Genomic DNA, 26557 nt, shown 5'->3' on the forward strand with positions numbered 1-26557 from the left:
ACATGTGACTAGGAGGGCGATGTGGTAATCAATTAACAGGCTTAACAACCAAAATAAGCCGGGTTGCATTTATTAGTGCTTAACGTAGCAAACATGTATTGCACCATAGCAAAAGGTTTTACACTGTAGCAAAAGGTTTTACACCGTAGCAAAAGGTTATACACCGTAGCAAAAGGTTATACACCGTAGCAAAATGTTTTACACCTTGCAATGGAAAACAAGTTTCTGTTTGAACCAATTAAGGTAGACCCTCTCAGTTTCAACCCTTTTGCTTTAGTTTCGTCCTAGTGAATATGACAACACTGCTCTCAGGCATATAACAATTTACCGAGAGTCATGTTGATGGAATGTGTGTACCAAACTAGGAGAGTATGTCCTCAGGTGCAGACAGAAAAGAACTGGCTGGGAACCATTTCCAAGAACTGCTCTCATGTATAGAAATGTAAAACCGAAAGTCATGTTAATAGTTTCTGTTTCACAGTTCTGGATGCTCTGTGAATCACCTGGCCCTTTGTTTCTTATGTTCTTGCAGAACACTGTATAAGGACAGGATAACACTGATCCCCTCCTTAGACACAACTAAAGATTCTGAGCAAGTGAACTTCTACTGTATTCCTACTGTATTAATATTGTATTACAGTATATATTCCGCACTCCCCTGTAAAACACCTCCCACCATGCCGTTGATAGTGTTGCTCATCTCCCAGCTGCTGTGGGTGCGTGTGGCTGCCCTGTTGATCTCCTGCGTCATCTTCAGTGTGTCGGCCCACGGGGCCTCCCTCTCCGGGGTGGGAGACTGGTGTGTGTTCTGCTGGGCTTTCAGCTTCACTAGAACCCTGCTGGTGCTGCTGATGGAGCACTTTGGCTTCCAGGCCCAAGGCCCCGTCTCCTGGAATAACTTCCCTATCACCATGGCCTGCTACGCCACCCTGCTCTGGCTCTCTGCCTCCATCATTTTCCCCATCTACTTCCTCAAGGGCCAGCAGAACCACAGGGAGGCCTGAACAAATGCATCTTCTCCAAAGTCTTCTCCTGCCTGGCCACGTGGCCTACCTGTGGGAGGTGACCCTGACACGGGCGCTGCAGGGTGACAAAATCATTTTGCACGCCCAAATTTTCAGTTTTTGATTTGTTAAAAAAGTTTGAAATATCCAATAAATGTCGTTCCACTTCATGATTGTGTCCCACTTGTTGTTGATTCTTCACAAAAAAATACAGTTTTATATCTTTATATTTGAAGCCTGAAATGTGGCAAAAGGTCGCAAAGTTCAAGGGGGCCGAATACTTTCGCAAGGCACTGTGTATATATATATATATATATATATATATATATATATATATATATATATTGATTTTATTTGATTGTTGATCATGCTATTTTATTGAACAAGTTGTCCTCAAATCGGTCTGGGCCCTGACGTCTGCTCTTGGTTTCATCAGTAGCGGTCTGTGGGTAAAATCACTGGGGAAGTCAAACCTGAAGAAAAGCCATATTACAACCTATGTGTTGTGATTGTTGCGTTGCTTTCTCTACAACCTGTTAGTTCGTATCTCTTGCCACTGTGATATATAGTGCATACGGAAAGTATTCAGACCCCTTGATTTTTCCACATTTTGATACATTACAGCCTTATTCTAAAATGTATTAAATTGCCCCCCCCTCCATCAATCTACACACAATACCCCAAAAAAACTGTTTTTTAGAAATTTGTGCTTCCCACAATAAGTTGGGTGAACTTTGGCCCATTACTCCTGACAGAGCTGGTGCAACTGAGTCAAGTTTGTAGGCCTCCAGGCTCGCACACGCTTTTTCAGTTCTGCCAACACATTTTCTATAGGATTGAGGTCAGGGCTTTGTGATGGTCACTCCAATACCTTGACTTTGCTGTCCTTAAGCCATATTGGAACAACTTTGGAAGTAAGCTTGGGGTTATTGTCCATTTGGAAGACCCATTTGCGACCAAGTTTTAACTGATGTCTTGAGATGTTGCTTCAATATATCCACATAATTTTCCTCTCTCATGATGCCATCTATTTTGTGAAGTGCACCAGTCCTTCCTGCAGCAAAGCACCCCCACAACATGATGCTACCACCCACCTTGCTTCACGTTTGGGATGGTGTTCTTCGGCTTGCAAGCCTCCCCCTTTTTCCTCCAAACATAACGATGGTCATTATGGCCAAACAGCTCTACTTTTGTTTCATCAGACCAGAGGATATTTCTCCAAAAACATACGATCTTTGTCCCCATGTGCAGTTGCAAACCGTGTCTGGCTTTTTTATGGCGGTTTTGGAGCAGTGGCTTCTTCCTTGCTGAGCGGCCTATCAGGTTATGTCAATATAGGACTTGTTTTACTGTTGATATAGATACTTTTGTACCTGTTTCCTCCAGCATCTTCACAAGGTCCTTTGCTGTTGTTCTGGGATTGATTTGCACTTTTCGCACCAAAGTACATTAATCCCTAGGAGACAGAAGTGTCTCCTTCCTGAGCGGTATGACGGCTGCGTGGTCCCATGGTGTTTATACTTGCGTACTATTGATTGTACAGATCAACATGGTACCTTCAGCCATTTGGAAATTGTTCCCAAGGATGAACCAGACTTGTGGAGGTCTACAATTTTTTTCTGAAGTGTTGGCTGATTTCTTTTGATTTTCCCATGATGTCAAGGAAAGAGGCAGTGACTTTGAAGGTAGGTCTTGAAATACATCCACAGGTACACCTCCAATTGACTCAAAGGATGTCAATTAGCTTTTAAAGCCATAATTTTCTGGATTTTCCAAGCTGTTTAACGGCACAGTCAATTTAGTGTATGTAAACTTCTGACCCACTGGAATTGTGATACATTATAAGTTATAAGTGAAATAATCTGTCTGTAAACAATTGTTGGAAATATTACTTGTGTCATGCACAAAGTAGATGTCCTAACCGACTTTCCAAAACTATAGTTTGTTAACAAGAAGTTTGTGGAGTTGTTGAAAAACTAGTTTTAATGACTCCAACCTAAGTGTATGTAAACTTCCCACTTCAACTGTAAGTATTCAGACCCTTTACTGAATGCTTTGTTGAAGCTCCTTTGGCATTGATTACAACCTCGAGCTTCTTTGGTATGATGCTACAAGCTTGGCACACCTGTATTTGGGGAGTTTCTCCCATTCTTCTCTGCAGATCCTCTCAAGCTCTGTCAGGTTGGATGTGGAGCGTTGCTGCACAGATATTTTCAGATCTCTCCAGAGATGTTAGATCGGGTGTCAAGCCCGGGCTCTGGCTAGGCCACTCAAGGACATTCAGAGAGTTGTCCCGACGCCACTCCTGCGTTGTCTTGGCTGTGTGTTTACGATGTGACGACCCTCCCTCTAACTCTGTCTGCCGTGGTTCTCTCTTTGTTCTTGTTTCCTTATTAGGATGCCGGTGGGCGGAGTTGGGAGGGTCGTCAGCTACATGGGAAACACCTGGGCCCGGTGTGTCCCAGGATAAAATCCCCATTCATAGGGGAGTCTCTCTCCATGCAGACACTTTGATCGTTTTTGTTGTGTTTCTTGGTGGTTTTTTCTTGTTTGCTTTAGCACCTTTCAACACCCTGCATTATCACATTCATGCATGCAAAACACTCACTTACACTACTGATTACTGATTACACACACCATTGTATATTTTCCTTAGTTGCTTTATTTAATAAATATATATCTTTTGTTACTCCTTACCTCCACGTCGTCTCCCTTTTGTTATGGGCTTTGAGCCGGTTCGTGACAACGGTCATTCTCCTGTTGGAAGGTGAACATTTGCCCCAGGTACAGAGTGCTCTGGAGCATGTTTTCATCAAGAATCTCTCTGTACTTTGTTCCTTCTATCTTTCCCTCGATCGTGACTAGACTCCCAGTCTCTGCCACTGAAAAACATCCCCACAGCATGATGCTGCCATCACCATGCTTCACCTCAGGGATGGAGCTAGGTTTCCTCCAGACGTGACACTTAGCATTCAAGCCAAAGAGTTCAATCTTGGTTTCATCAGACCAGAGAGTCTTGTTTCTCATGGTCTGAGCGTCCTTTAGGTGCCTCTTGGTAAACTCTAAGCAGGCTGTCACATGCCTTTTACTGATGAGTGGCTTCTGTCTGGCCACTCTACAATAAAGGCTGGATTGGTGGAGTGCTGCAGAGATGGGAGAACCTTCCAGAAGGACAACCAACTACACAGAGGAACTTTGGAGCTCTGTCAGTGACAATTTGGTTCTTGGTCACCTCCCTGACCAAGGCCCTTCTTGCTCAGGTTTGCGTATTGATGTGCTTGTTTTTGTATTGTGCAGGGCTCATTTGTAAAAGAGACTTTATTCTCAATATGACTTCCCTGTCGAAATAAAGGTAAATAAATATACCACTGGTGTTGGAAAGTATCAGTGTCAAAAGGGCAAAAATTTGAAAAGTGTAAATTCAACATATTTGTCACGAATCCCACCGAAGATGGTGCCTCTTCCTGTTCGGGCGGTGCTTTTTTGTTTCTGTTAGTTTGGTCTGATTGGTTAGACCTGTTTTGAGTTTAGTTTTGTTTGTGGGCTATTTAAGGGCACTAGGCCCGCCGGCTATTGTGCGGGCTTGTTTTCTGTTCATGGTGTTGGATTATTTGTGGATTCTATTTTTCCGGACAGTTTAGTCCTGTTTGTTTTGGACTGGGTCTTTTATGCGCCATTGTGTTTGGCATGTCCGTTTTCACTGTCTGTGGAATAAAGATCCACGTTCTGAACTAACCTGCTCTCTGCGCCTGACTCCTCTACCCACTACTCCTAGAAGCCGCTACAACTTTCTGGTGGTTCTCATATAAACACTTCAAAAGTGTAAAATTAAACACCCACAGAGTTCAATTTACTTATCGGATTTTGATATGTAAAAACCAAGACCCTTTCCAATCTTGAAATCATGAGGGGTAGGGAGGTGTCACGGCAGTCGAAAGAAGTAGACCAAGGCGCAGCGTGGTGAGCGTACATTTTCCTTTTTATTTAAAATGTTGCCAACAAAACAACCATGAAGCTTACAGGGCAATAATGCCACTAACAAAGATAACTACCCACACTGAAAGGAGAGAAAAAGGGCTACCTAAGTATGATTCCCAATCAGAGACAACGATAGACAGCTGTCCCTGATAGAGAACCATACCCAGCCAAAACATGGAAATAAAGAAACAAAGAAAACAAAACATAGAATGCCCACCCCACATCACACCCTGGCCTAACCAAATAGAGAAATAAAACGTCTCTAAGGTCAGGGTGTAAAAGGAGGAAGGCATTATAGGTTCGATTTAGTTCAGGATCAGAGTTAGGCTGCACTGATTGAGGAACCTTGTAATGTCTGTCTGTCTGTCTGTCTGTCTGTCTGTCTGTCTGTCTGTCTGTCTGTCTGTCTGTCTGTCTGTCTGTCTGTCTGTCAGTCAGTGAGAGTAAAGAGAGAGTAAAGAGAGAGTAAAGAGAGAGTAAAGAGAGAGTAAAGAGAGAGAGTAAAGCAGGATGTGATGATAGATTGTGAAACAGCCAGCCAGATACATAAAAAAATATATCCACGAGTTCATATGAATCTGGGGAAGTAGATACAATTATTTGACGATGCCGAAAAGTCCCATTAAAGTTTGACCCTGCAATTCAAAATGTTGTATTTAGCCTGCTACAAATGAGAAGTGTACAGGAGGAGTCTCACCATAGAGATACTTTATAGAGAATCTAGGAAGATCCATTTAGTTAAAAAAGTGGGACATTTTCTCTTTACTTAAACTAGATACAATATAACAGAAAGACAGAAGTTGCTCAGAAAGTTCCTATGTTCCTTCACTCTTTTGGATCAAACCAATAGTCAAGTTTGCTTAAACAGAAAAATATTGCACTTGTTCGACAAGGATGGACAGTGAGTATCTTCTTATTCATTGTTTATAGTTTATGGGGGAATTGTGACATGTAGTTTTGTTGATTCATGTAGTTATTGTTCATGAACTCATTTTCATTAAAGGGGCAACCAGCAGTTACTTTTGGAGATTTAATTAAATTAATGATATGTACAGTGCCTTGCGAAAGTATTCGGCCCCCTTGAACTTTGCGACCTTTTGCCACATTTCAGGCTTCAAACATGAAGATATAAAACTGTATTTTTTTGTGAAGAATCAACAACAAGTGGGACACAATCATGAAGTGGAACAACATTTATTGGATATTTCAAACTTTTTTAACAAATCAAAAACTGAAAAATTGGGCGTGCAAAATTATTCAGCCCCCTTAAGTTAATACTTTGTAGCGCCACCTTTTGCTGCGATTACAGCTGTAAGTCGCTTGGGGTATGTCTCTATCAGTTTTGCACATCGAGAGACTGAAATCTTTTCCCATTCCTCCTTGCAAAACAGCTCGAGCTCAGTGAGGTTGGATGGAGAGCATTTGTGAACAGCAGTTTTCAGTTCTTTCCACAGATTCTCGATTGGATTCAGGTCTGGACTTTGACTTGGCCATTCTAACACCTGGATATGTTTATTTTTGAACCATTCCATTGTAGATTTTGCTTTATGTTTTGGATCATTGTCTTGTTGGAAGACAAATCTCCGTCCCAGTCTCAGGTCTTTTGCAGACTCCATCAGGTTTTTTTCCAGAATGGTCCTGTATTTGGCTCCATCCATCTTCCCATCAATTTTAATCATCTTCCCTGTCCCTGCTGAAGAAAAGCAGGCCCAAACCATGATGCTGCCACCACTATGTTTGACAGTGGGGATGGTGTGTTCAGCTGTGTTGCTTTTACGCCAAACATAACGTTTTGCATTGTTGCCAAAAAGTTCAATTTTGGTTTCATCTGACCAGAGCACCTTCTTCCACATGTTTGGTGTGTCTCCCAGGTGGCTTGTGGCAAACTTTAAACGACACTTTTTATGGATATCTTTAAGAAATGGCTTTCTTCTTGCCACTCTTCCATAAAGGCCAGATTTGTGCAATATATGACTGATTGTTGTCCTATGGACAGAGTCTCCCACCTCAGCTGTGGATCTCTGCAGTTCATCCAGAGTGATCATGGGCCTCTTGGCTGCATCTCTGATCAGTCTTCTCCTTGTATGAGCTGAAAGTTTAGAGGGACGGCCAGGTCTTGGTAGATTTGCAGTGGTCTGATACTCCTTCCATTTCAATATTATCGCTTGCACAGTGCTCCTTGGGATGTTTAAAGCTTGGGAAATCTTTTTGTATCCAAATCCGGCTTTAAACTTCTTCACAACAGTATCTCGGACCTGCCTGGTGTGTTCCTTGTTCTTCATGATGCTCTCTGCGCTTTTAACGGACCTCTGAGACTATCACAGTGCAGGTGCATTTATACGGAGACTTGATTACACACAGGTGGATTGTATTTATCATCATTAGTCATTTAGGTCAACATTGGATCATTCAGAAATCCTCACTGAACTTCTGGAGAGAGTTTGCTGCACTGAAAGTAAAGGGGCTGAATAATTTTGCACGCCCAATTTTTCAGTTTTTGATTTGTTAAAAAAGTTTGAAACATCCAATAAATGTTGTTCCACTTCATGATTGTGTCCCACTTGTTGTTGATTCTTCACAAAAAAATACAGTTTTATATCTTTATGTTTGAAGCCTGAAATGTGGCAAAAGGTCGCAAAGTTCAAGGGGGCCGAATACTTTCGCAAGGCACTGTATCTATTGATTATTGACGAATATAACATATATATGCCTCATGAGCTTAGTTCAACTGTTGCACCCCATCAAAACCCCAAATGCACAGCTTGTTTCACTCCAAAGTTTGTCAACAATGTAAATGTAATCAAATATTGTTTATCCTCATAACATGGTTAAAACTATGGGCCCACCCCTCAGCTGTTTACCAATGCAGAGGTTTGGTGAGACTATTTTTCCATTAAGGACTCTAGCTTTAAAGTATTATTTAAGGTACAATTCTTTACAAAAAATTAGTTAACAATTAATGGGATCCTTTAGAGATCTTTGTGATTATACATGCATATTACTATAAACAATATGTCCAGTGTGTTAATGAAAATACATTTAAGTCATAATGACAACCCCTCCTCCCTATAGAGTCAAACCAAAGGAGGATTGTGCTGCTGGGGAAAACAGGATGGGGCAAAAGCAGTGCAGGAAACACCATCTTTGGAGGAGGAGATGAAGAGTTCAAGATAGACAGTTCAGCCAACTCTGAAACACACAAGTGTGAAACAAAGACCAAGATCATCAATGGAAGAAAGCTCACTGTAGTAGACACACCTGGACTCTTTGACACAAACATCCCTGAAGAGGAGCTGAAACCTGAACTAGTGAGATGTATTGTAGAGTGTGCTCCGGGGCCACATGCCTTTCTCATTGTGCTTAAAGTGGGAAAGTACACAGTCCACGAGGAACAAGTCATTGCAGAAATTGAGGAATGTTTTTCACCAGAGGCCTTCAAATATGCCATAGTTCTCTTCACTCATGGTTACCAGCTCAAAGGTAGAGCCATTGATGATTTTGTGAAAACTAACAAGAAATTGAATGAGCTTGTGAAGAAATGTGGTGGCCGCTGTCATGTCATTGATAATGAATTCTGGAACAACAGTCAGCAGGGTCAGTACAGCAACAACCAGTACCAAGTAGCAAAGTTACTCAACACCATAGAGGAGATGATGAGAGAGAACAGAGGAGGATGTTACACCAACGAGATGCTCAAAGCAGTGATGCGGGAAATAAAAGTAGAGATAGAAAGTATTACAGAGGAGTCAAAAGGCCAGAAGTCACCGGAAGAGATCAAAGAACAGGCCACTGAAAATGTGTGGAAGAGACTCCTGATCAAATTGACAGGGATAGCAACAGGTACAATAGTGGCAGCTCTCCTTGGGGTTGCAGGGGCAGTAGCATTAGTTCGCTCAGTACTTGGTAAGATTCCCACGGTAACTGAACTTGCAGCAGGAGGACTAGGAACAGCAATAACAGTAAGCATAGCTGGAGGAGCTGTTGCTGGGGGAGCAATAGGAGGGGGGATGATAGGAGCTGCTGCAGCAGAGGATGCAGAGACACCAGGAGAGGCAGCAAAGAAAGCAGCTGAGGCAGTCTGGGAAGTGGGTAAGTATATCTTGGAGGAGGGAAATGGTGTTTTGGACAGTGTACGAGGTGTGTCAGAGGGGTACAGCAAACTGAGTTTGAGTGAAGAAAAGAAGTAGCAGGAGCACTCTAGGTATTCAGAAAACACAGGTGAAATTAGTCAATGAGTGTTAACAACCTCTGTTTCAATAGTTTACTAAACACAACAGTCAGTACCATACCACAGAAGAAGAAAAACTGTTCAAACAAATAACCATTTCAGACAAATCAAACCTGTCATGTCATTGTTTTAACATAATTACAGTAGCACATTTTTTATTTCAATGTTTTACAGAATTACACTAGCACATTTTTGATTGCTAATTTCAAATGATTAAAAGACAAATAATTTCCTTTCAATGTAAATCATGTAATGAGTGACATGAAAAAAAGCACACACAAAAAGAACACGATATATAACATGAATGATTATAACATGTCATTATAACAGTGTATGAGTTGAAAGAACTGGAGACAGAGAAGTGGCTCATAAAATTGTATTTCCCAAGGCATAGATTTGTCACGCCCTTACCTTAGTTATCTTTGTAGTCTTTATTATTTTGATTAGGTCAGGGTGTGACGAGGGTGGTTTGTTTCGTTTTTGTATTGTCTAGGGGTTTTTGTAAGTCTAGGGGTTTTTGTAAGTCTAGGTGTTTATATGTCTGTGGTTGCCTGGATTGGTTCTCAAGCAGAGGCAGCTGTTTATCGTTGTCTCTGATTGGGGACCATATTTAGGTAGCCATATTCCTTGGGTAGTTTGTGGGTTCTTAGTCTATGTTAAGTTGTCTGTCTGCATTAGCCGTAATAGCTTTACGTTATGTATAGTTTTGTTCAGTGTTCGATCTTCCATTAAAAGAAGTATGTACGCTTACCACGCTGCGCCTTGGTCTCCTCTATACGACGACCGTGACAAGATTTGATATCAGGGTTTCCCTTTTTACAGCCTAATAGCTTATAGTTCATGGAAATGTAGTCAGTGACATCACCTCAATTGTAAAAATATTGACTTTATTTACAAAAAAATATTGCTGACTTATTTGATTACTATGATTCATTTTGTATTTACTCTTTTAAATGATTACAGAAGGATTGTGTTAAGGCTTGTATTCCATACTCTGTTGATTAGAATTGCTTGCCAAAACAATAAAAGAGCTCAAATCTAATTTTATTGGTCACATACATGTGTTTAGCAGATGTTATTGCGGGTGTAGTGAAATGCTTGAGCTTCTAGTTCCGACAGTGCAATAATATCTAACAGGAAATATATAACAATTTAACAACATATACCCAATACACACAAATCTAAGTAAGGAATGGAATTAAGAACATAAATATATGGACGAGCAATGTCAGAGCGGCATAGACTAAGATACATTAGAATAGTATAGAATATAGTATATACATATGAGATGAGTAATGCAAGATATGTAAACATTATTAAAGTGACGTAATTAAAGTGACTAGTGTTCCATTTATTAAAGTGGCCAATGATTTCAAGTCTGTGTATATAGGCAGCAGCCTCTCTGTGCTAGTGGTGGCTATTTAACAGTCTGGTGGCCTTGAGATAGAAGCTGTTTTTCAGTCTCTCGGTCCCAGCTTTGATGCACCTGTGGTGACCCCGCCTTCTGGATGATAGCGGGGTGAACAGGCAGTGGCTCGAGTGGTTGTGTTGTCCTTGATGATCTTTTTGGCCTTCCTGTGACATCGGGTGCTGTAGATGTCCTGGACGGCAGGTAGTTTGCACCCGGTGATGGGTTGTGCAGACCGCACCACCTTCTGGAGAGCACCGCGGTTGTGGGCGGTACAGTTGCCATACCAAGTGGTGTAAAGCCTAACAGGATGCTCTCCATTGTGCATCTGTAAAAGTTTGTGAGGGTTTTAAGTGACAAGCCACATTTCTTCAGCCTCCTGAGGTTGAAGAGGCGCTATTGCGCCTTCTTCACCACAATGTCTGTGTTGCAGCTTGTCAGTGATGTGTACGTTGAGGGACTTAACTTTCTACCTTCTCCGGGGCGGCAGGGTAGCCTAGTGGTTAGAGTGTTGGACTAGTAACCAGAAGGTTCCAAGTTCAAACCCTGCCGTTCTGCCACTGAACAGGCAGTTAACCCACTGTTCCTAAGCCGTCATTGAAAATAAGAATTTGTTCTGACTTGCCTAGTTAAATACATTTTAAAAATGCTGTCATGTGGATGCTGGGGGATGCTCCCTCTGCTGTTTCTGATCATCTCCTTTGTTTTGTTGAGCGAGAGGTTATTTTCCTGGCATCATACTCCCAGAGCCCTCACCTCCTCCCGTTGTTGGTAATCAAGCCTAGTTAGTCGTCTGCAAACTTGATGATTGAGTTGGAGGCATGCTTGGCCACACAGTCATGGGTGAACAGGGAGTACAGGAGGGGGCTGAGTACACACCCTTGTGTGAACCCAGTGTTGATGATCAGCGAAGTGGTGGTGTTGTTTCCCACCTTCACCACCTAGGGGCGGCACGCCAGGAAGTCCAGGACTCAATTACACAGGGCGGGGTTCAGACCCAGGGCCTGAGCTTAATGATGAGCTTGGAGGATACTATGGTACTATGGTAAAAGCTTAACGGTTGGACAACATGGCTACTGGACTAGAATACTGGTGTGTTTCAGCAAAAGGTAAATCAATTAAACTACTGATGAACTGCTAAAGAAACACAGCGACCTATGTTTTTTTAATGGACAAAAGTCTTTAAAGTAAAAAAATATATACGATTATTATGTATTATTTTCTCTTCTAAATGATTTCTCAATTTTAGGACTGTGGAATAAGTATTCCATATTCTGTTGATTTATCTATTTATAAAACAGGAGTGTATCACATTTGTCAGCAATTATTATGAATCTACACCACACAACAGCAGTACCGTGGCTCTCTCTTTCTGTCTATCTGGCAGAACACCTCCCACTCTCTTCTGAGAAATCAAAACTGATCGGAATCTCGTCTCTCTCTGATGCTACTGTTTACTGGGTTAATAAAATATTTTAAAAGGTTTAGATTGGGTTTTGTGTCTCTCACTCATACTCTATCAACTGATAGTTCTGAAGGTGCGTACGTACATCTTACTATGATTGGCTATAACATTCATTTATTTACTTCTACAAAACTGACAAACATTGTAAAGTTCACATTTCCCCTTTTTGTCACACCTATTAATTTCCCTCTTTCTTTCCCTAAACCCCCCACCATCTCTCTATCTGTCTCTCTCTCCCTCTCAGTCTCTCTCTTCCTCTCAGTCTCTCTCTCCCTCTCAGTCTCAGTCTCTCTCTCCCTCTCAGTCTCAGTCTCTCTCTCCCTCTCAGTCTCAGTCTCTCTCTCCCTCTCAGTCTCAGTCTCTCTCTCCCTCTCAGTCTCAGTCTCCCTCTCAGTCTCAGTCTCTCTCTCAGTCTCAGTCTCTCTCTCTCAGTCTCAGTCTCTCTCTCTCAGTCTCAGTCTCTCTCTCCCTCTCAGTCTCTCTCTCCCTCTCAGTCTCTCTCTCCCTCTCAGTCTCTCTCTCCCTCTCAGTCTCTCTCTCCCTCTCAGTCTCTCTCTCCCTCTCAGTCTCTCTCTCCCTCTCAGTCTCTCTCTCCCTCTCAGTCTCTCTCTCCCTCTCAGTCTCTCTCTCCCTCTCAGTCTCTCTCTCCCTCTCAGTCTCTCTCTCTCCCTCTCAGTCTCTCTCTCTCCCTCTCAGTCTCTCTCTCTCCCTCTCAGTCTCTCTCTCTCTCCCTCTCAGTCTCTCTCTCTCTCCCTCTCAGTCTCTCTCTCTCTCCCTCTCAGTCTCTCTCTCTCTCCCTCTCAGTCTCTCTCTCTCTCCCTCTCAGTCTCTCTCTCTCTCCCTCTCAGTCTCTCTCCCTCTCCCTCTCTCTCCCTCTCCCTCTCAGTCTCTCTCCGTCTCCCTCTCCGTCTCTCTCTCCGTCTCTCCCTCTCAGTCTCTCTCTCCCTCTCAGTCTCTCTCTCCCTCTCAGTCTCTCCCTCTCCGTCTCCCTCTCCGTCTCTCCCTCTCCGTCTCTCCCTCTCCGTCTCTCCCTCTCCGTCTCTCCCTCTCAGTCTCTCCCTCTCAGTCTCTCCCTCTCAGTCTCTCTCTCCCTCTCAGTCTCTCTCTCCCTCTCAGTCTCTCTCTCTCTCCCTCTCAGTCTCTCTCCCTCTCCCTCTCAGTCTCTCTCCGTCTCCCTCTCCGTCTCTCCCTCTCCGTCTCTCCCTCTCCGTCTCTCTCTCCCTCTCAGTCTCTCTCTCCCTCTCAGTCTCTCTCTCCCTCTCAGTCTCTCTCTCCCTCTCCGTCTCAGTCTCTCTCCGTCTCCGTCTCTCTCTCCGTCTCTCCCTCTCCGTCTCTCCCTCTCCGTCTCTCTCTCCCTCTCAGTCTCTCTCTCCCTCTCAGTCTCTCTCTCCCTCTCAGTCTCTCTCTCTCCCTCTCAGTCTCTCTCTCTCTCTCTCAGTCTCTCTCTCTCTCCCTCTCAGTCTCTCTCTCTCCCTCTCAGTCTCTCTCTCTCTCCCTCTCAGTCTCTCTCTCCCTCCCTCTCAGTCTCTCTCTCCCTCCCTCTCAGTCTCTCTCTCCCTCCCTCTCAGTCTCTCCCTCTCCGTCTCCCCGTCTCTCCCTCTCCGTCTCTCCCTCTCTGATAGATTGTGAAACAGCCAGACATGGGCTGGGCATGTGTCTGACTCTACCTGTTTTTACTGTGTGTGTGTGTGTGTGTGTGTGTGCGCATGGGTGGGTGCGTCACACTTATCTTTACGGCAAGGAGGGGTCATTTCCTGTTGAAAGAGAAAGTAAAATAGAGTTTCCTAGTGTTTATTCTTTATAAACATTCAACTCAATAGGATACTCTTCAGTACTTCATGAATGTAGATATTTTTGTATTTTTCAAACAAAATCTTGCAGCATTTAATCTCAAGGGTCTCAACACCTACAAACAAAATTCATCACACAACTCTAACCTTTGTTTGGTTTTTTGACTGTCATATAATCAAGATCAGTGTTACTGTATGACATGTCATGTAGTTATGGTGAACTACAGAGAGACCAAGAGACAATGGCTGTGTCATTCCAGGAAGATGTTCAATCCCCTCTGCTCTCATTTACTCCCCTTCACAGATCTGATAGGACTGGATATGGGAAAGCAATATGGTGGAAACTAGATGGAGCTATTGCTTACACCTTACCAGTTGTCTCAGATCTGTGAAGCGGAGTGAACGAAGGCAGAGGGCAAGGAACTTCTTCCTGTCATGAAACATGCAGCCACTTGTGGGGCGGGGGAGATTTTTGACATTTATTTTGGCACATTCGACATAGCACATGAAGGTTTCAAAACGCCATTGCTTCCTCATAGCTAAATAGATTGTTTTAAGTTCACATTCTGTCATTTGAGAAGAGGATACTTGTCTTCGTGAGAAGATGTCTTCATTGTCTGGTGAGTGTCTGTTAAAAATACATATTTTTTTATTTTAGATTATATTATGGGGTGGTTTCCTGGTCAGAGCTTTAATTAAACCAGGACTAGGCTAATTCAGCTACTATTGCTTATCTTCAGATTACTGACTTCTAGACTATGGAGTCCTTGATTTAATGAACTAGGTGCAGGTGGTTATGATGTGAAAAGTTGGAAAAGTGGCATGTTTTAGATTTGGGTTGGGCAAGCAGAGTGAATTAGAGGCAAACAAAATACTTTAATTTAAACATTGATATGTTTTTTAATGATTATGTTTCAACACATTCTGTTTTTTCTATTATGTTAAATTGCTTTGTTTCCAGAAATATAATTAACTTTTTACTCTAAAAACCATTTAAAATTGTCAGACAAACATCCAAAACAAAACAAAAAAAACAAAAAGGGGAACAAGGAAGTGATGCGTCTATTTTCTTTAAGGTCTCACTTCAGCTCAAACAAACTCCATTAGCCATGTGCTCTCATCAAATGAAGCCGTTACATGCTCAGACAAAAACTGGGATCCACCATGAATGTAACCATGAAATGTTTACTCTTTATAAACATTAAATTCAATTGGTTAATCTTCAGTGCTTCATGAATGTAGATTTTTTTAAATATTCCAATCTCAACAGTATTTTCTCTAAACAATACATGCAAAAGGTTATTTAATCTCAACAGCTAAAGGTAATTGGTAATTAAAAGGTAAAAGGTAATTGTGTAAATTGTGCACCAATAATTAATTTTAAAAGCCTGTTATGTTAAATGAAGTGCCCTTTAATATAGACCACTTGGAGAATTCAAAAAATCTGACTTGCATGACTAAAGACTTGCAAAAGTGCACAAAATTATGCATTTTGACATTTCCTCCGTGCACACTGTGACTTTTAGGAAGATTTTAATGCATTTAACCCCAACATTTCTTCATGTTTTCACCATCATTAAAGCACTAGTTATGTTGTTGCTTTGACAAAGTCATTTCTGAAGAGTATTATTTATTTCATGTGATTATTGATTCAATTACGTCTATCCCTCATTTTATAGGGAGGGTTTGGGATTTTGGCAATGAGGCCCTTTATCTACTTCCCCAGAGTTAGATTAACTTTTTTTGCTAAGTAGCGTTAGTGCAATGACTGGAATTGCTAGCATGCTAGCTGTTCCTGTAGACTTCCAGTCATTTCACTAACACTTGTTAGCATTGGGTTGCAAAACGACTTCCTTCATATTTGACGCAGATACATAAAAAAAGTATCCACGAGTTCATATGAATCTGGGGAAGTAGATACAATAATTTGATGATGCCAGAAAGTCACATTAAAGTTTGATCCTGAGATTAACACTTTTATTTATTCTGCTTCAAATGAGAAATGTACCAGAGTCCTCTGTGGTAGCAGAATCAGAATCCTTTAGGTAACATTGATAAATAAGATGGTTATCAATTTTCATAAAGTATGCTTATGTGGGTAAAAGTTACTTGGGGACCAGAGAGGGGAGAGGTCAGGTTAGGTTAGTCTTATCTGTGAATGTGTCTGTAACTATTCCTAAACCATGTGAAGGGATGGTGTGATTAATGGGGAACCAGTTAGGTTGGCTCCACAATGTCTGTGTGCCAGTCACTCCTCTCTGTAAGCTTGTCCAGGAGGGGTTGTATTTTTTATGGGAGTATCTAGAAATTGACTATTGATATATGCCATTGGATGAGGTAATGTTTTGGTTCTAAGTGGTACCAAGAACGAGATAAGAACTTTGGTTTAGGAGAGGGCAAACTGAACGATAATTTATAGCTAATGCTGTCTGGCTATTGGATACTCCTTTTTCTGGTAAAAGGTTCTTTGTGTAATGTTCCTAAGATCTGTTATTTGTCATGTGAGTTTAGATGGGTGTGTCTTTGCTATAAAGGTTCTCAGTTGCCATTATGTTGACACTCTCGGAAAATTCATTTATAGACACTGAATTGATCTGAGATTCACAGGGCTATGTGAAGCTCATATAATTAAAGATGGACTTTATGATAACTCTGACTTGTGTGGTTTGCTCTCTCATGATTTGGTAATACAGGACATTTCCACGACACATCTCACTAGAGATACTTTACAGAGAATCTAGGAAGATCCATTTAGTTAACAAAGTAGGACATTTTCTCTGAACTTAAACTTTAGATTCAATATAACAGAAAGTCAGTGAAGATGCTTAGAGAGCTCCTATGTTCCTTCACTCTTTTGGATCAAACCAATAGACACGTTTACTCATACAGAAAAACACTTGTCGACAAGCACGGAGAGTATATTCTTATTCATTGCTTGTAGTTCTGTTAGCAATTGCATCATGTAGTTTTGTTGATTCATATATTTATGTATATATTTTTATTTCACCTTTATTTAACAGGTAGTTGAGAACAAGTTCTCATTTACAACTGTGACCTGGCCAAGATAAAGCAAAGCAGTGCGACACAAACAACAACACACAGTTACACATGGAATAAACAAGCAGGAATTGGCTTTGGGGGTGACTGCCGGAGTGCATGGGTGCTGCTATGGTGACCAGTCAGCTGAGATAAGGCGGGGCTTTACCTAGCAAAGACCTAGATGACCTGGAGCCAGTGGGTTTGGCGACAAATATAAAGCGAGGGCCAGCCAACGAGAGCATACAGGTCGCAGTGGTGGGTAGAATATGGGGCTTTGGTGACAAAACGGATGGCACTGTGATAGACTGCATCCAATTTGCTGAGTAGAGTGTTGGAGACTATTTTGTAAATGACATCGCCGAAGTCAAGGATCTGTAGGATAGTCAGTTTTACGGGGGTATGTTTGGCAGCATGAGCGAAATAGGAAGCCAATTCTAGATTTCATTTTGAATTGGAGATGCTTGATATGAGTCTGGAAAGAGAGTTTACAGTCTAACCAGACACCTAGGTATTTGTAGTTGTCCACATATTCTATGTCAGAACCGTCCAGTGTAGTGATGCTGGACTGGTGGGCAGGTGCGGGCAGCGATCGGTCGAAGAGCATGTATTTAGTTTTGCTTGCATTTAGGAGCAGTTGAAGGCCACGGAAGGAGAGTTGTATGGTATTGAAGCTCGTCTGGAGGTTTGTTAACACACTTTCCAAAGAAGGGCCAGAAGTATACAGAATAGTGTCGTCTGCGTAGAGGTGGATCAGAGAATCACCAGCAACAAGAGCGACATCAATGATGTATACAGAGAAAAGAGTCAGCCCAAGAATTGAACCCTGTGGCACCCCCATAGAGACTGTCAGAGGTCCGTACATCAGGCCCTACGATTTGACACACTGAACTCTGTCTGAGAAGTAGTTGGTGAACCAGGCGAGGCAGTCATTTGAGAAACCAAGACTGTTGAGTCTGCCGATAAGAATGTGGAGTCGAAAGCCTTGGCCAGGTCGATGAATACAGCTGCACAGTATTGTCTCTTATCGATGGCGGTTGTGATATCATTTAGGACCTTGCATCCGAGGTGCATCCATGACCAGCTCGGAAACCAGATTGCATAGTGGAGAAGGTACGGTGGGATTCCAAATGGTCGGTGATCTGTTTGTTAACTTGGCTTTTGAAAACCTTAGAAAGGCAGGGTAGGATAGATATAGGTCTGTAACAGTTTGGGTCTATCGGTGGTGACAGTATTTCTATTTATCGGTGGTGACAGTATTTCCTAGCCTAATTGCAGTGGGCAGCTGGGAGGAGGTGCTCTTATTCTCCACGGACTTTACAGTGTCCCAGAACTTTTGGGAGTTTGTGCTACAGGATGCAAATTTCTGTTTGAAAAAGCTAGCCTTAGCTTTCCTAACTGCCTGTGTATATTGGTTCCTAACTTCCCTGAAAAGTTGCATATCACAGGGGCTATTCGATGCTAATACAGTATGCCACAGAATGTTTTTGTGCTGGTCAAGGGCAGTGAGGTCTGGAGTGAACCAAGGGCTATAACTGTTCCTGGTTCAATTTTTTTTTGAATGGGGCTTGCTTATTTTTAAGATGGTGAGGAAAGCACTTTTTAAGAATAACCAGGCATCCTCTACTGACAGAATGAGGTCAATATCCTTCCAGGAAACCCGGGCCAGGTCAATTATAAAGGCTGAAATGTTTAAGGGAGCATTTGACAGTGATGATGGGTGGTCATTTGACCGCAGACCCATTACGGATGCAGGCAGTGAGGCAGTGATCGCTGAGATCCTGGTTGAAGACAGCAGAGGTGTATTTGGAAAGCAGGTTGGTCAGGATGATATCTATGAGGGTGCCCGTGTTTACGGATTTGGGGTTGTACTTGGTACAGTGCCTTGCGAAAGTATTCGGCCCCCTTGAACTTTGCGACCTTTTGCCACATTTCAGGCTTCAAACATAAAGATATAAAACTGTATTTTTTTGTGAAGAATCAACAACAAGTGGGACACAATCATGAAGTGGAACGACATTTATTGGATATTTCAAACTTTTTTAACAAATCAAAAATTGATAAATTGGGCGTGCAAAATTATTCAGCCCCCTTAAGTTAATACTTTGTAGCGCCACCTTTTGCTGCGATTACAGCTGTAAGTCGCTTGGGGTATGTCTCTATCAGTTTTGCACATCGAGAGACTGAAATTTTTTCCCATTCCTCCTTGCAAAACAGCTCGAGCTCAGTGAGGTTGGATGGAGAGCATTTGTGAACAGCAGTTTTCAGTTCTTTCCACAGATTCTCGATTTGGATTCAGGTCTGGACTTTGACTTGGCCATTCTAACACCTGGATATGTTTATTTTTGAACCATTCCATTGTAGATTTTGCTTTATGTTTTGGATCATTGTCTTGTTGGAAGACACATCTCCGTCCCAGTCTCAGGTCTTTTGCAGACTCCATCAGGTTCTCTTCCAGAATGGTCCTGTATTTGGCTCCATCCATCTTCCCATCAATTTTAACCATCTTCCCTGTCCCTGCTGAAGAAAAGCAGGCCCAAACCATGATGCTGCCACCACCATGTTTGACAGTGGGGATGGTGTGTTCAGCTGTGTTGCTTTTACGCCAAACATAACGTTTTGCATTGTTGCCAAAAAGTTCAATTTTGGTTTCATCTGACCAGACCACCTTCTTCCACATGTTTGGTGTGTCTCCCAGGTGGCTTGTGGCAAACTTTAAATGACACTTTTTATGGATATCTTTAAGAAATGGCTTTCTTCTTGCCACTCTTCCATAAAGGCCAGATTTGTGCAATATACGACTGATTGTTGTCCTATGGACAGAGTCTCCCACCTCAGCTGTAGATCTCTGCAGTTCATCCAGAGTGATCATGGGCCTCTTGGCTGCATCTCTGATCAGTCTTCTCCTTGTATGAGCTGAAAGTAGAGGGACGGCCAGGTCTTGGTAGATTTGCAGTGGCCTGATACTCCTTCCATTTCAATATTATCGCTTGCACAGTGCTCCTTGGGATGTTTAAAGCTTGGGAAATCTTTTTGTATCCAAATCCGGCTTTAAACTTCTTCACAACAGTATCTCGGACCTGCCTGGTGTGTTCCTTGTTCTTCATGATGCTCTCTGCGCTTTTAACGGACCTCTGAGACGATCACAGTGCAGGTGCATTTATACGGAGATTTGATTACACACAGGTGGATTGTATTTATCATCATTAGTCATTTAGGTCAACATTGGATCATTCAGAGATACTCACTGAACTTCTGGAGAGAGTTTGCTGCACTGAAAGTAAAGGGGCTGAATAATTTTGCACGCCCAATTTTTCAGTTTTGATTTGTTAAAAAAGTTTGAAATATCCAATAAATGTCGTTCCACTTCATGATTGTGTCCCACTTGTTGTTGATTCTTCACAAAAAAATACAGTTTTATATCTTTATGTTTGAAGCCTGAAATGTGGCAAAAGGTCGCAAAGTTCAAGGGGGCCGAATACTTTCGCAAGGCACTGTATGTGCGAAGAAAAAAAGATTTATACACGGGACACAACAAGACGAAGACAAAGACGCCTGACTGCTACGCAATCTTGGATTATCATGATCTAGTTATTGTTAATGAACTTTTAAGCACACATTTTCATTAATAGTGCAATCAACAATTAATACATACAGTTAGACTTAAGTTATTTATATGTACCCATTGATTCTTGAAATATATATCTTATGTCTCATGAGCTTAATTCTCCTGTCATACCCCATCAGAACTCAATATATATAGTTATGCTTGTTTTACTCTGTTTGTAAACAAGGTAAACGTGAACAAATACTGTTTAGCCTCAAAACATTGTTAAAACTATCATTTTGGTCAGATAGTATCTCTGTATGAATTTGAAAGCGGTTACATTTCTGCAGGCCAGTCCCTCAGCTGTTTTCCAAAGCAGAGGTGGGGTGACCACTTTACCATTGGTTCAATTAAGGACTCTAGCTTTAATGCAATATTGAAGATACAATTATTTTCCCATTAATTTATTAATTAATGACACAGGGATCCTTTAGAGATCTTTGGGATTATACATGTATATTACTATAAACAATATGTACAGTGTGTCCATAAAAATATATTTAAGTTATAATGACAACCCCTCCTCCCTATAGAGTCAAACCCAATGAGGATTGTGCTGCTGGGGAAAACAGGAAGTGGCAAAAGCAGTGCAGGAAACACCATCATTGGAAGAGGAGAGGAAGAGTTCAAGATAGGTCGTTCAGCCAACTCCGAAACACACATGTGCGAAACAAAGACCAAGGACATGGATGGAAGAAAGCTCACTGTAGTAGACACACCTGGACTCTTTGACACAAACATCCCTGAAGAGGAGCTGAAACCTGAACTAGTGAAATGTATTGTAGAGTGTGCTCCGGGGCCACATGCCTTCCTCATTGTGCTTAGAGTGGACAGGTACACAGTCCACGAGGAACAAGTCATTACAAAAATTGAGGAATGTTTTTCACCAGAGGCCTTCAAATATGCCACAGTTCTCTTCACTTACGGTGACCAGCTTCTTGAAGGAACAACTATTCAGGATTTTGTGAAAACAAATATGAAACTGAACAAGCTTGTGGAGAAATGTGGTGGCCGCTGTCACGTCATCGACAACAAATACTGGAACAACAGTCAGCAGGATGAGTACAGGAACAACCAGTACCAAGTAGCAGAGCTACTCAACACCATAGAGAAGATGGTGAGAGAGAACGGAGGAGGGTGCTACACCAACGAGATGCTCCAAGAGGCAGAGAGATTAATAAACGCAGAGATAGAGAGTATTAGAGAGTCAAACAGCCAGATGTCAGAGGAAGAGATTGAAAAACTATCCAAGGAAAGAGCGAGAAAGAAACTCCTGATCAAGTTGTCAGGGGTAGCAACAGGTGTAGTGGTAGGAGCTCTACTTGGGGTTGCAGTGCCATTAGCAATAGTACTCTTACTTCTTGCAAAGCCATTGGGACAATTAAGTACAAAAGTAGCAGCAGCAACAGCAGCAAAAGTATCAGGTGTAGTAGCAGGAGCAGGCGGGGCAGCAGGAGCAGTAGGAGGAGTAGCAGCAGGAGGAACTGTAGTTGCGGTGGAGACCGGAGGAAGCATTGGAGTTGGTGCAGGGTTAGGCATAGCAACAGGGTTTGTTATTGGGACAGGAGCATTAGTAGGAGCAATAGGAGGGGGGGTAGTTGGAGCTGCGGCAGCAGAAGATGCAGAGACACCAGGAGAGGCAGCAGAGAAAGCAGCTGAGGCAGTCCTTAAGAAGGGTAAGGGAATCTGGGTGGAGTGTAATGGAAGTGTGGAGAATGTAAGAAATATGTCAAAGGGGTACAGGAAACTGAGCTTAAGTAATGAAAAAATGTAGCAGGAGCACTCTAGGTATACAAATAAATAATTAAGGGTGATCACAACCTGTATTTCAATAGTTTTCTCAACACACCAGTCAGTGCTCTACACACCAATCAGTACTGTACAGACCAGTCAGTACTATACACACCAGTCAGAACTATACACACCAGTCAGTACTATACACACCAGTCAGTACTATACACACCAGTCAGTACTATACCACAGAAGAAAAAAACAAGAACAAAAACAGTTTTAATGTCTTGTGAAAGTTAAGTGACAATTCAAACAAATCCCCAAAAATGTCAGACAACTCAAACATTATAGCATGTTATTGTTTAAAAATAATTACAGTAGAATATATTTGATTTCAATGTTTTAACAGAATTACAGGAGCAAATGTTGGATTGCTATTTTCAAATTATTAAAACATTTCCTTTCAATGTAAATTATATAAAATGAAAAATACCACACAAAAATACCACATTTTATGTAACATGCATGATTACATCATTGTCATTATAATGCTGTATGTTTTGAAAAAATTGGAGACACAGAGAAGTGACTCATAAAATCGTATTTACCACAATGTTGATTTTATATCAGGGTTTCCCTTTTCACAGCTTACGAGCTTTTAGTTTATGTAAGTGTAGTCAGTGACATCAGCTATTACCAGCATTGTGGAAATGTTAAGTTTATTCACTCAAATCTTCCTATTTTTTAAGATCACTATGGTATTGTCTGTATTTACTATTTTTAATGATTGAGACTTTAGGAATGCAGACTGGCATGTATTCTACACCCTTGATTGAATTACTTACAAAAAAAATAAAATGGTTAATTGTTCACAATCTGTTGGATATACATGTGTACATGTGTACATGTGAGATCAGGAGGTGAGGGGTGAGGTCAGTTCCTCTAAGGGAGTAATCAGGGTTAGTATCTGGTTACCTTCCTTCTCTTGGGCATAAACTAAGGATTGGAGAGAGGGAGTGTCTTAAGTAGGATGTATTTAAACTGTGATGTGAGAAATGTTTTGCTGTCTGATTACAGCTGTACAGAACCTTTTGGAAGAATTAAACTTGGTTAAAGCTTCTCTAGTGTCTGTGGGTTATTTACTCTGAAAAATAAGAACCTAAGAGATGGCGTTGCGAGCAGGGTTCACAACGATTTATAGTCAAGGCATGGAGTCCAGATTAGTGGAGTGGAGCGGAGCTGGCAACAAACAAAAGGTAGGCTAAGTTCCTATATCTGTTTCCACTCATTTTGACATCTTGGGGAGATGAGAATCGTTGGCTGAACTAATTATGGGATACGGACCTGGAGAGCCTAAGTTTAATACTATAGGCCCATTGTGTAACGACCGGTCGTAGCTTTATAGTAAATGGTAAGGCCCGGAAGGTAAACTCATACAGGCTGGTACCTGTAGGGTAAGTCCTAGGGGGTAACTCCCTAGTCGGTTGGTTCAAGCTAGTACTATAAAGTCAACAGTAAATCCCAGTGGATTAATACCTGTGATTACTATTAATATGGGGTGAGTCCCGGAAGGTAAGTTCGAGCAGGCTGGAACCTGCAAAGGGTGAGTCCTAGGGGGTAAATACCAGCGGGGTTGGTTCCCTGCATAGCTATAACAGGGTGAGAGAGCCTAGTTGTATTGGCCATAAAAGTGTGAATGGGAGGTTAGTTGTGTGCCCTGTTGGGGTAGTGAACCATGGCAGATTATGTGGAAATTGGAAGACAAGTGTGAATAATTTTGGTGAAGTGTTATCAATAATAGGGATATTGGAGGAGATACGGAACAAAGACATTAAGAAATCCGTATTCTCCAGTAAAACATTTGCAGATGCTATGGTATTGGTTCTAATACAAAGTATTAAGTGCCCGTGACCAATTCATTATTATCTGGGGAAGTGTGTAGTGCTATCTTAGAAAATAGTTAATAGAAGGTGTGTATTAGAGATGGGATTGAAGAAATCTAAAATACCCTGAACACCGACGGGGGTATACGCCCTGCTAACTATTTAAACTGAAAATGCATTGAGAAACTGATATTTCTTTACCAGGCCACTCATGACAGGAAAACAGGGACGGGGGGGGGGGGCTGAGAAGAGTTATGACCGGCAATAAAAGGTTGTTTATAAATGTATGTTCTAACAGGGGTGATGGGTGCGGAGTTGATCAACTGGAATTTGAGCCTTAATCTCAAAGTAAGCACTGGGGTCAGTCATTCCAAATTCGGGTTGGATAAGTTATAAATGTTTTCGTTGTGATTGGGATACTGAGAGAGAGAATGGCTAAAGCACGATGAGGGGCTGGGGCGCTGATAACATTTATGTGGCAGAGAGAGTTTCCAGAAACTCCCTTCACGTGTCATCGTGAAGGGAGGTAATTTGTTTGGGCGAATCAATGGATGACAGTTTAGGACAACCATGAAAGTTTTTTTTGTTTTACCCTGTATTCAGAGTTTCTATGTTACATTGCATCATACTCACTTTTGTTGCCAGCAGTATAGATATTAATGGCTGTGTGTTGAGTTATTTTGAGAGGACAGCAAATTTACACTGTTATACAAGCTGTACACTCACTACTTTACATTGTAGCAAAGTGTCATTTCTTCAGTGTTGTCACATGAAAATATATACTCAAATATTTACAAAAATGTGAGGGGTGTACTCACTTTTGTGACATACTGTATATAATTGAGATGTGAGAAATGTTTTGCTGTCTGATTACAGCTGTACATAACCTTTGGAAAGAATTAAACTTGGTTAAAGTCCTTGGGTCATTTACTCTGAAAAATAAGAACCTAACACTACATTCCTAAGGAAAATAATGTACTTTTAACTCCACACATTTTCCCTGACACCCAAAAGTACTCGTTACACTTTGAATTCTTAGCAGGCAGGATCCAATTCACTCACTTATCAAGAGAACATCCCTGGTCATCCCTACTTCCTCTGGCTGACTCATTCAACACGCATGCTTCATTTGTAAATGATGTCTGAGTGTTGGAGTGGCCCCTGGCTATCTGTAAATGATGTCTGAGTGTTGGAGTGGCCCCTGGCTATCTGTAAATGATGTCTGAGTGTTGGAGTGGCCCCTGGCTATCTGTAAATGATGTCTGAGTGTTGGAGTGGCCCCTGGCTATCTGTAAATGATGTCTGAGTGTTGGAGTGGCCCCTGGCTATCTGTAAATGATGTCTGAGTGTTGGAGTGGCCCCTGGCTATCTGTAAATGATGTCTGAGTGTTGGAGTGGCCCCTGGCTATCTGTAAATGATGTCTGAGTGTTGGAGTGGCCCCTGGCTATCTGTAAATGATGTCTGAGTGTTGGAGTGGCCCCTGGCTATCCGTAAATGAATAAAAAACAAGAAAATGGTGCCGTCTGTTTTGCTTAATGTAAGGAATTTGAATTATTTACACTTTCACTTTTGATCTAAAGTAAATGTATCAAAAGTCTATTTAATTTCTCAAATATACTTAAGTATATTTAAAACCAAATACTTATACCATTTTACTCAAGTATTATTTTACTGGGTGACTTTCACTTATACGTGAATAATTTTCGATTATGATAATTCGGTACTTTTTCCAACACTGGCCTGGTGTAACCAGCCTGATCGCTGTGTTTGCCATTCTATTTCACTTTACATACTGTATGAGTCTGGCAATACTCCTCATTGAAACAGTTTGAGCCTATTATTGTAATGAGGGGTATTATTCAAACTAACTTGACAGTGATTAGATCATCTTCAACCAATCAAAGGATAGCCCATTTCAAAGCACATTGTTTGGTAACGTAGGATTTTGCCCTAAACCCACCCATTGTTTTTGAGAAGATTCTGATTGGACCGGCAATTTTCTAACTTATTCCAAACACCCATCCATTGGAGAAAGACCAAACTGATGTGTGAAGTGAAACAGAATAGTGAACACAACCTGTCTCCTAGCAGGGCATTTTTTTATTTTACTCTGAGGTCGCTGTAAGCTCCACCCACTGACTGTTGAGATTTCATCCAACCAATCACATTAATTCAGACGTTCCCTCAGAACAACATTGAATAAGAAACTGCACTGAGCTATTTAGAAGTCTAGAGTGTTGGTTGCCATGTCTGTCATGGCTATACAGTGCCACCTACTGTCATCATTGCTATATAGTGATATATACTGGCATCATTGATATATAATGACATATACTGTCATCATTGATATATAGTGATATCTACTGTCATCATTGATATACAGTGATATCTACTGGCTATATGAAACTTTACCTTGGTCTTTTCTG

At 41.6% G+C, this 26557-nt stretch overlaps 2 protein-coding genes across 2 annotated transcripts; both read left to right on the forward strand.

The window, feature by feature from the left end:
• Positions 1–1008: 1008 nt before the first annotated feature.
• LOC118966002 (GTPase IMAP family member 7) lies at positions 1009–10252 on the forward strand. The gene is made up of 2 exons (XM_090185682.1): positions 1009–1087; positions 8055–10252. Exons 1-2 carry the CDS (start codon positions 1009–1011, stop codon positions 9167–9169), a joined length of 1194 nt encoding a protein of 397 aa, XP_090041808.1. The 3' UTR covers positions 9170–10252.
• A 4003-nt stretch (positions 10253–14255) lies between these two features.
• On the forward strand, positions 14256–23366 carry LOC110533001 (GTPase IMAP family member 9). The gene is made up of 2 exons (XM_021617138.3): positions 14256–14493; positions 21050–23366. The coding sequence occupies exons 1-2, from the start codon at positions 14478–14480 to the stop codon at positions 22288–22290; spliced, it is 1257 nt and encodes a 418-aa protein (XP_021472813.3). The 5' UTR covers positions 14256–14477; the 3' UTR covers positions 22291–23366.
• The last annotated feature ends 3191 nt before the right edge of the window (positions 23367–26557 follow it).

Source organism: Oncorhynchus mykiss, chromosome 9 (assembly GCF_057628025.1).
Source record: "Oncorhynchus mykiss isolate SJ-2025 chromosome 9, ASM5762802v1, whole genome shotgun sequence".
NCBI lineage: Eukaryota > Metazoa > Chordata > Actinopteri > Salmoniformes > Salmonidae > Oncorhynchus > Oncorhynchus mykiss.

Bases quoted from the DNA above. Each gene is read 5' to 3' on its own strand.
- LOC118966002 (XM_090185682.1), top strand. From the start codon at position 1,009: ATGCATCTTCTCCAAAGTCTTCTCCTGCCTGGCCACGTGGCCTACCTG. The intron at 1,088-8,054 runs GTGACAAAATCA...TCCTCCCTATAG, and splicing joins CCTGACACGGGCGCTGCAGG to AGTCAAACCAAAGGAGGATT.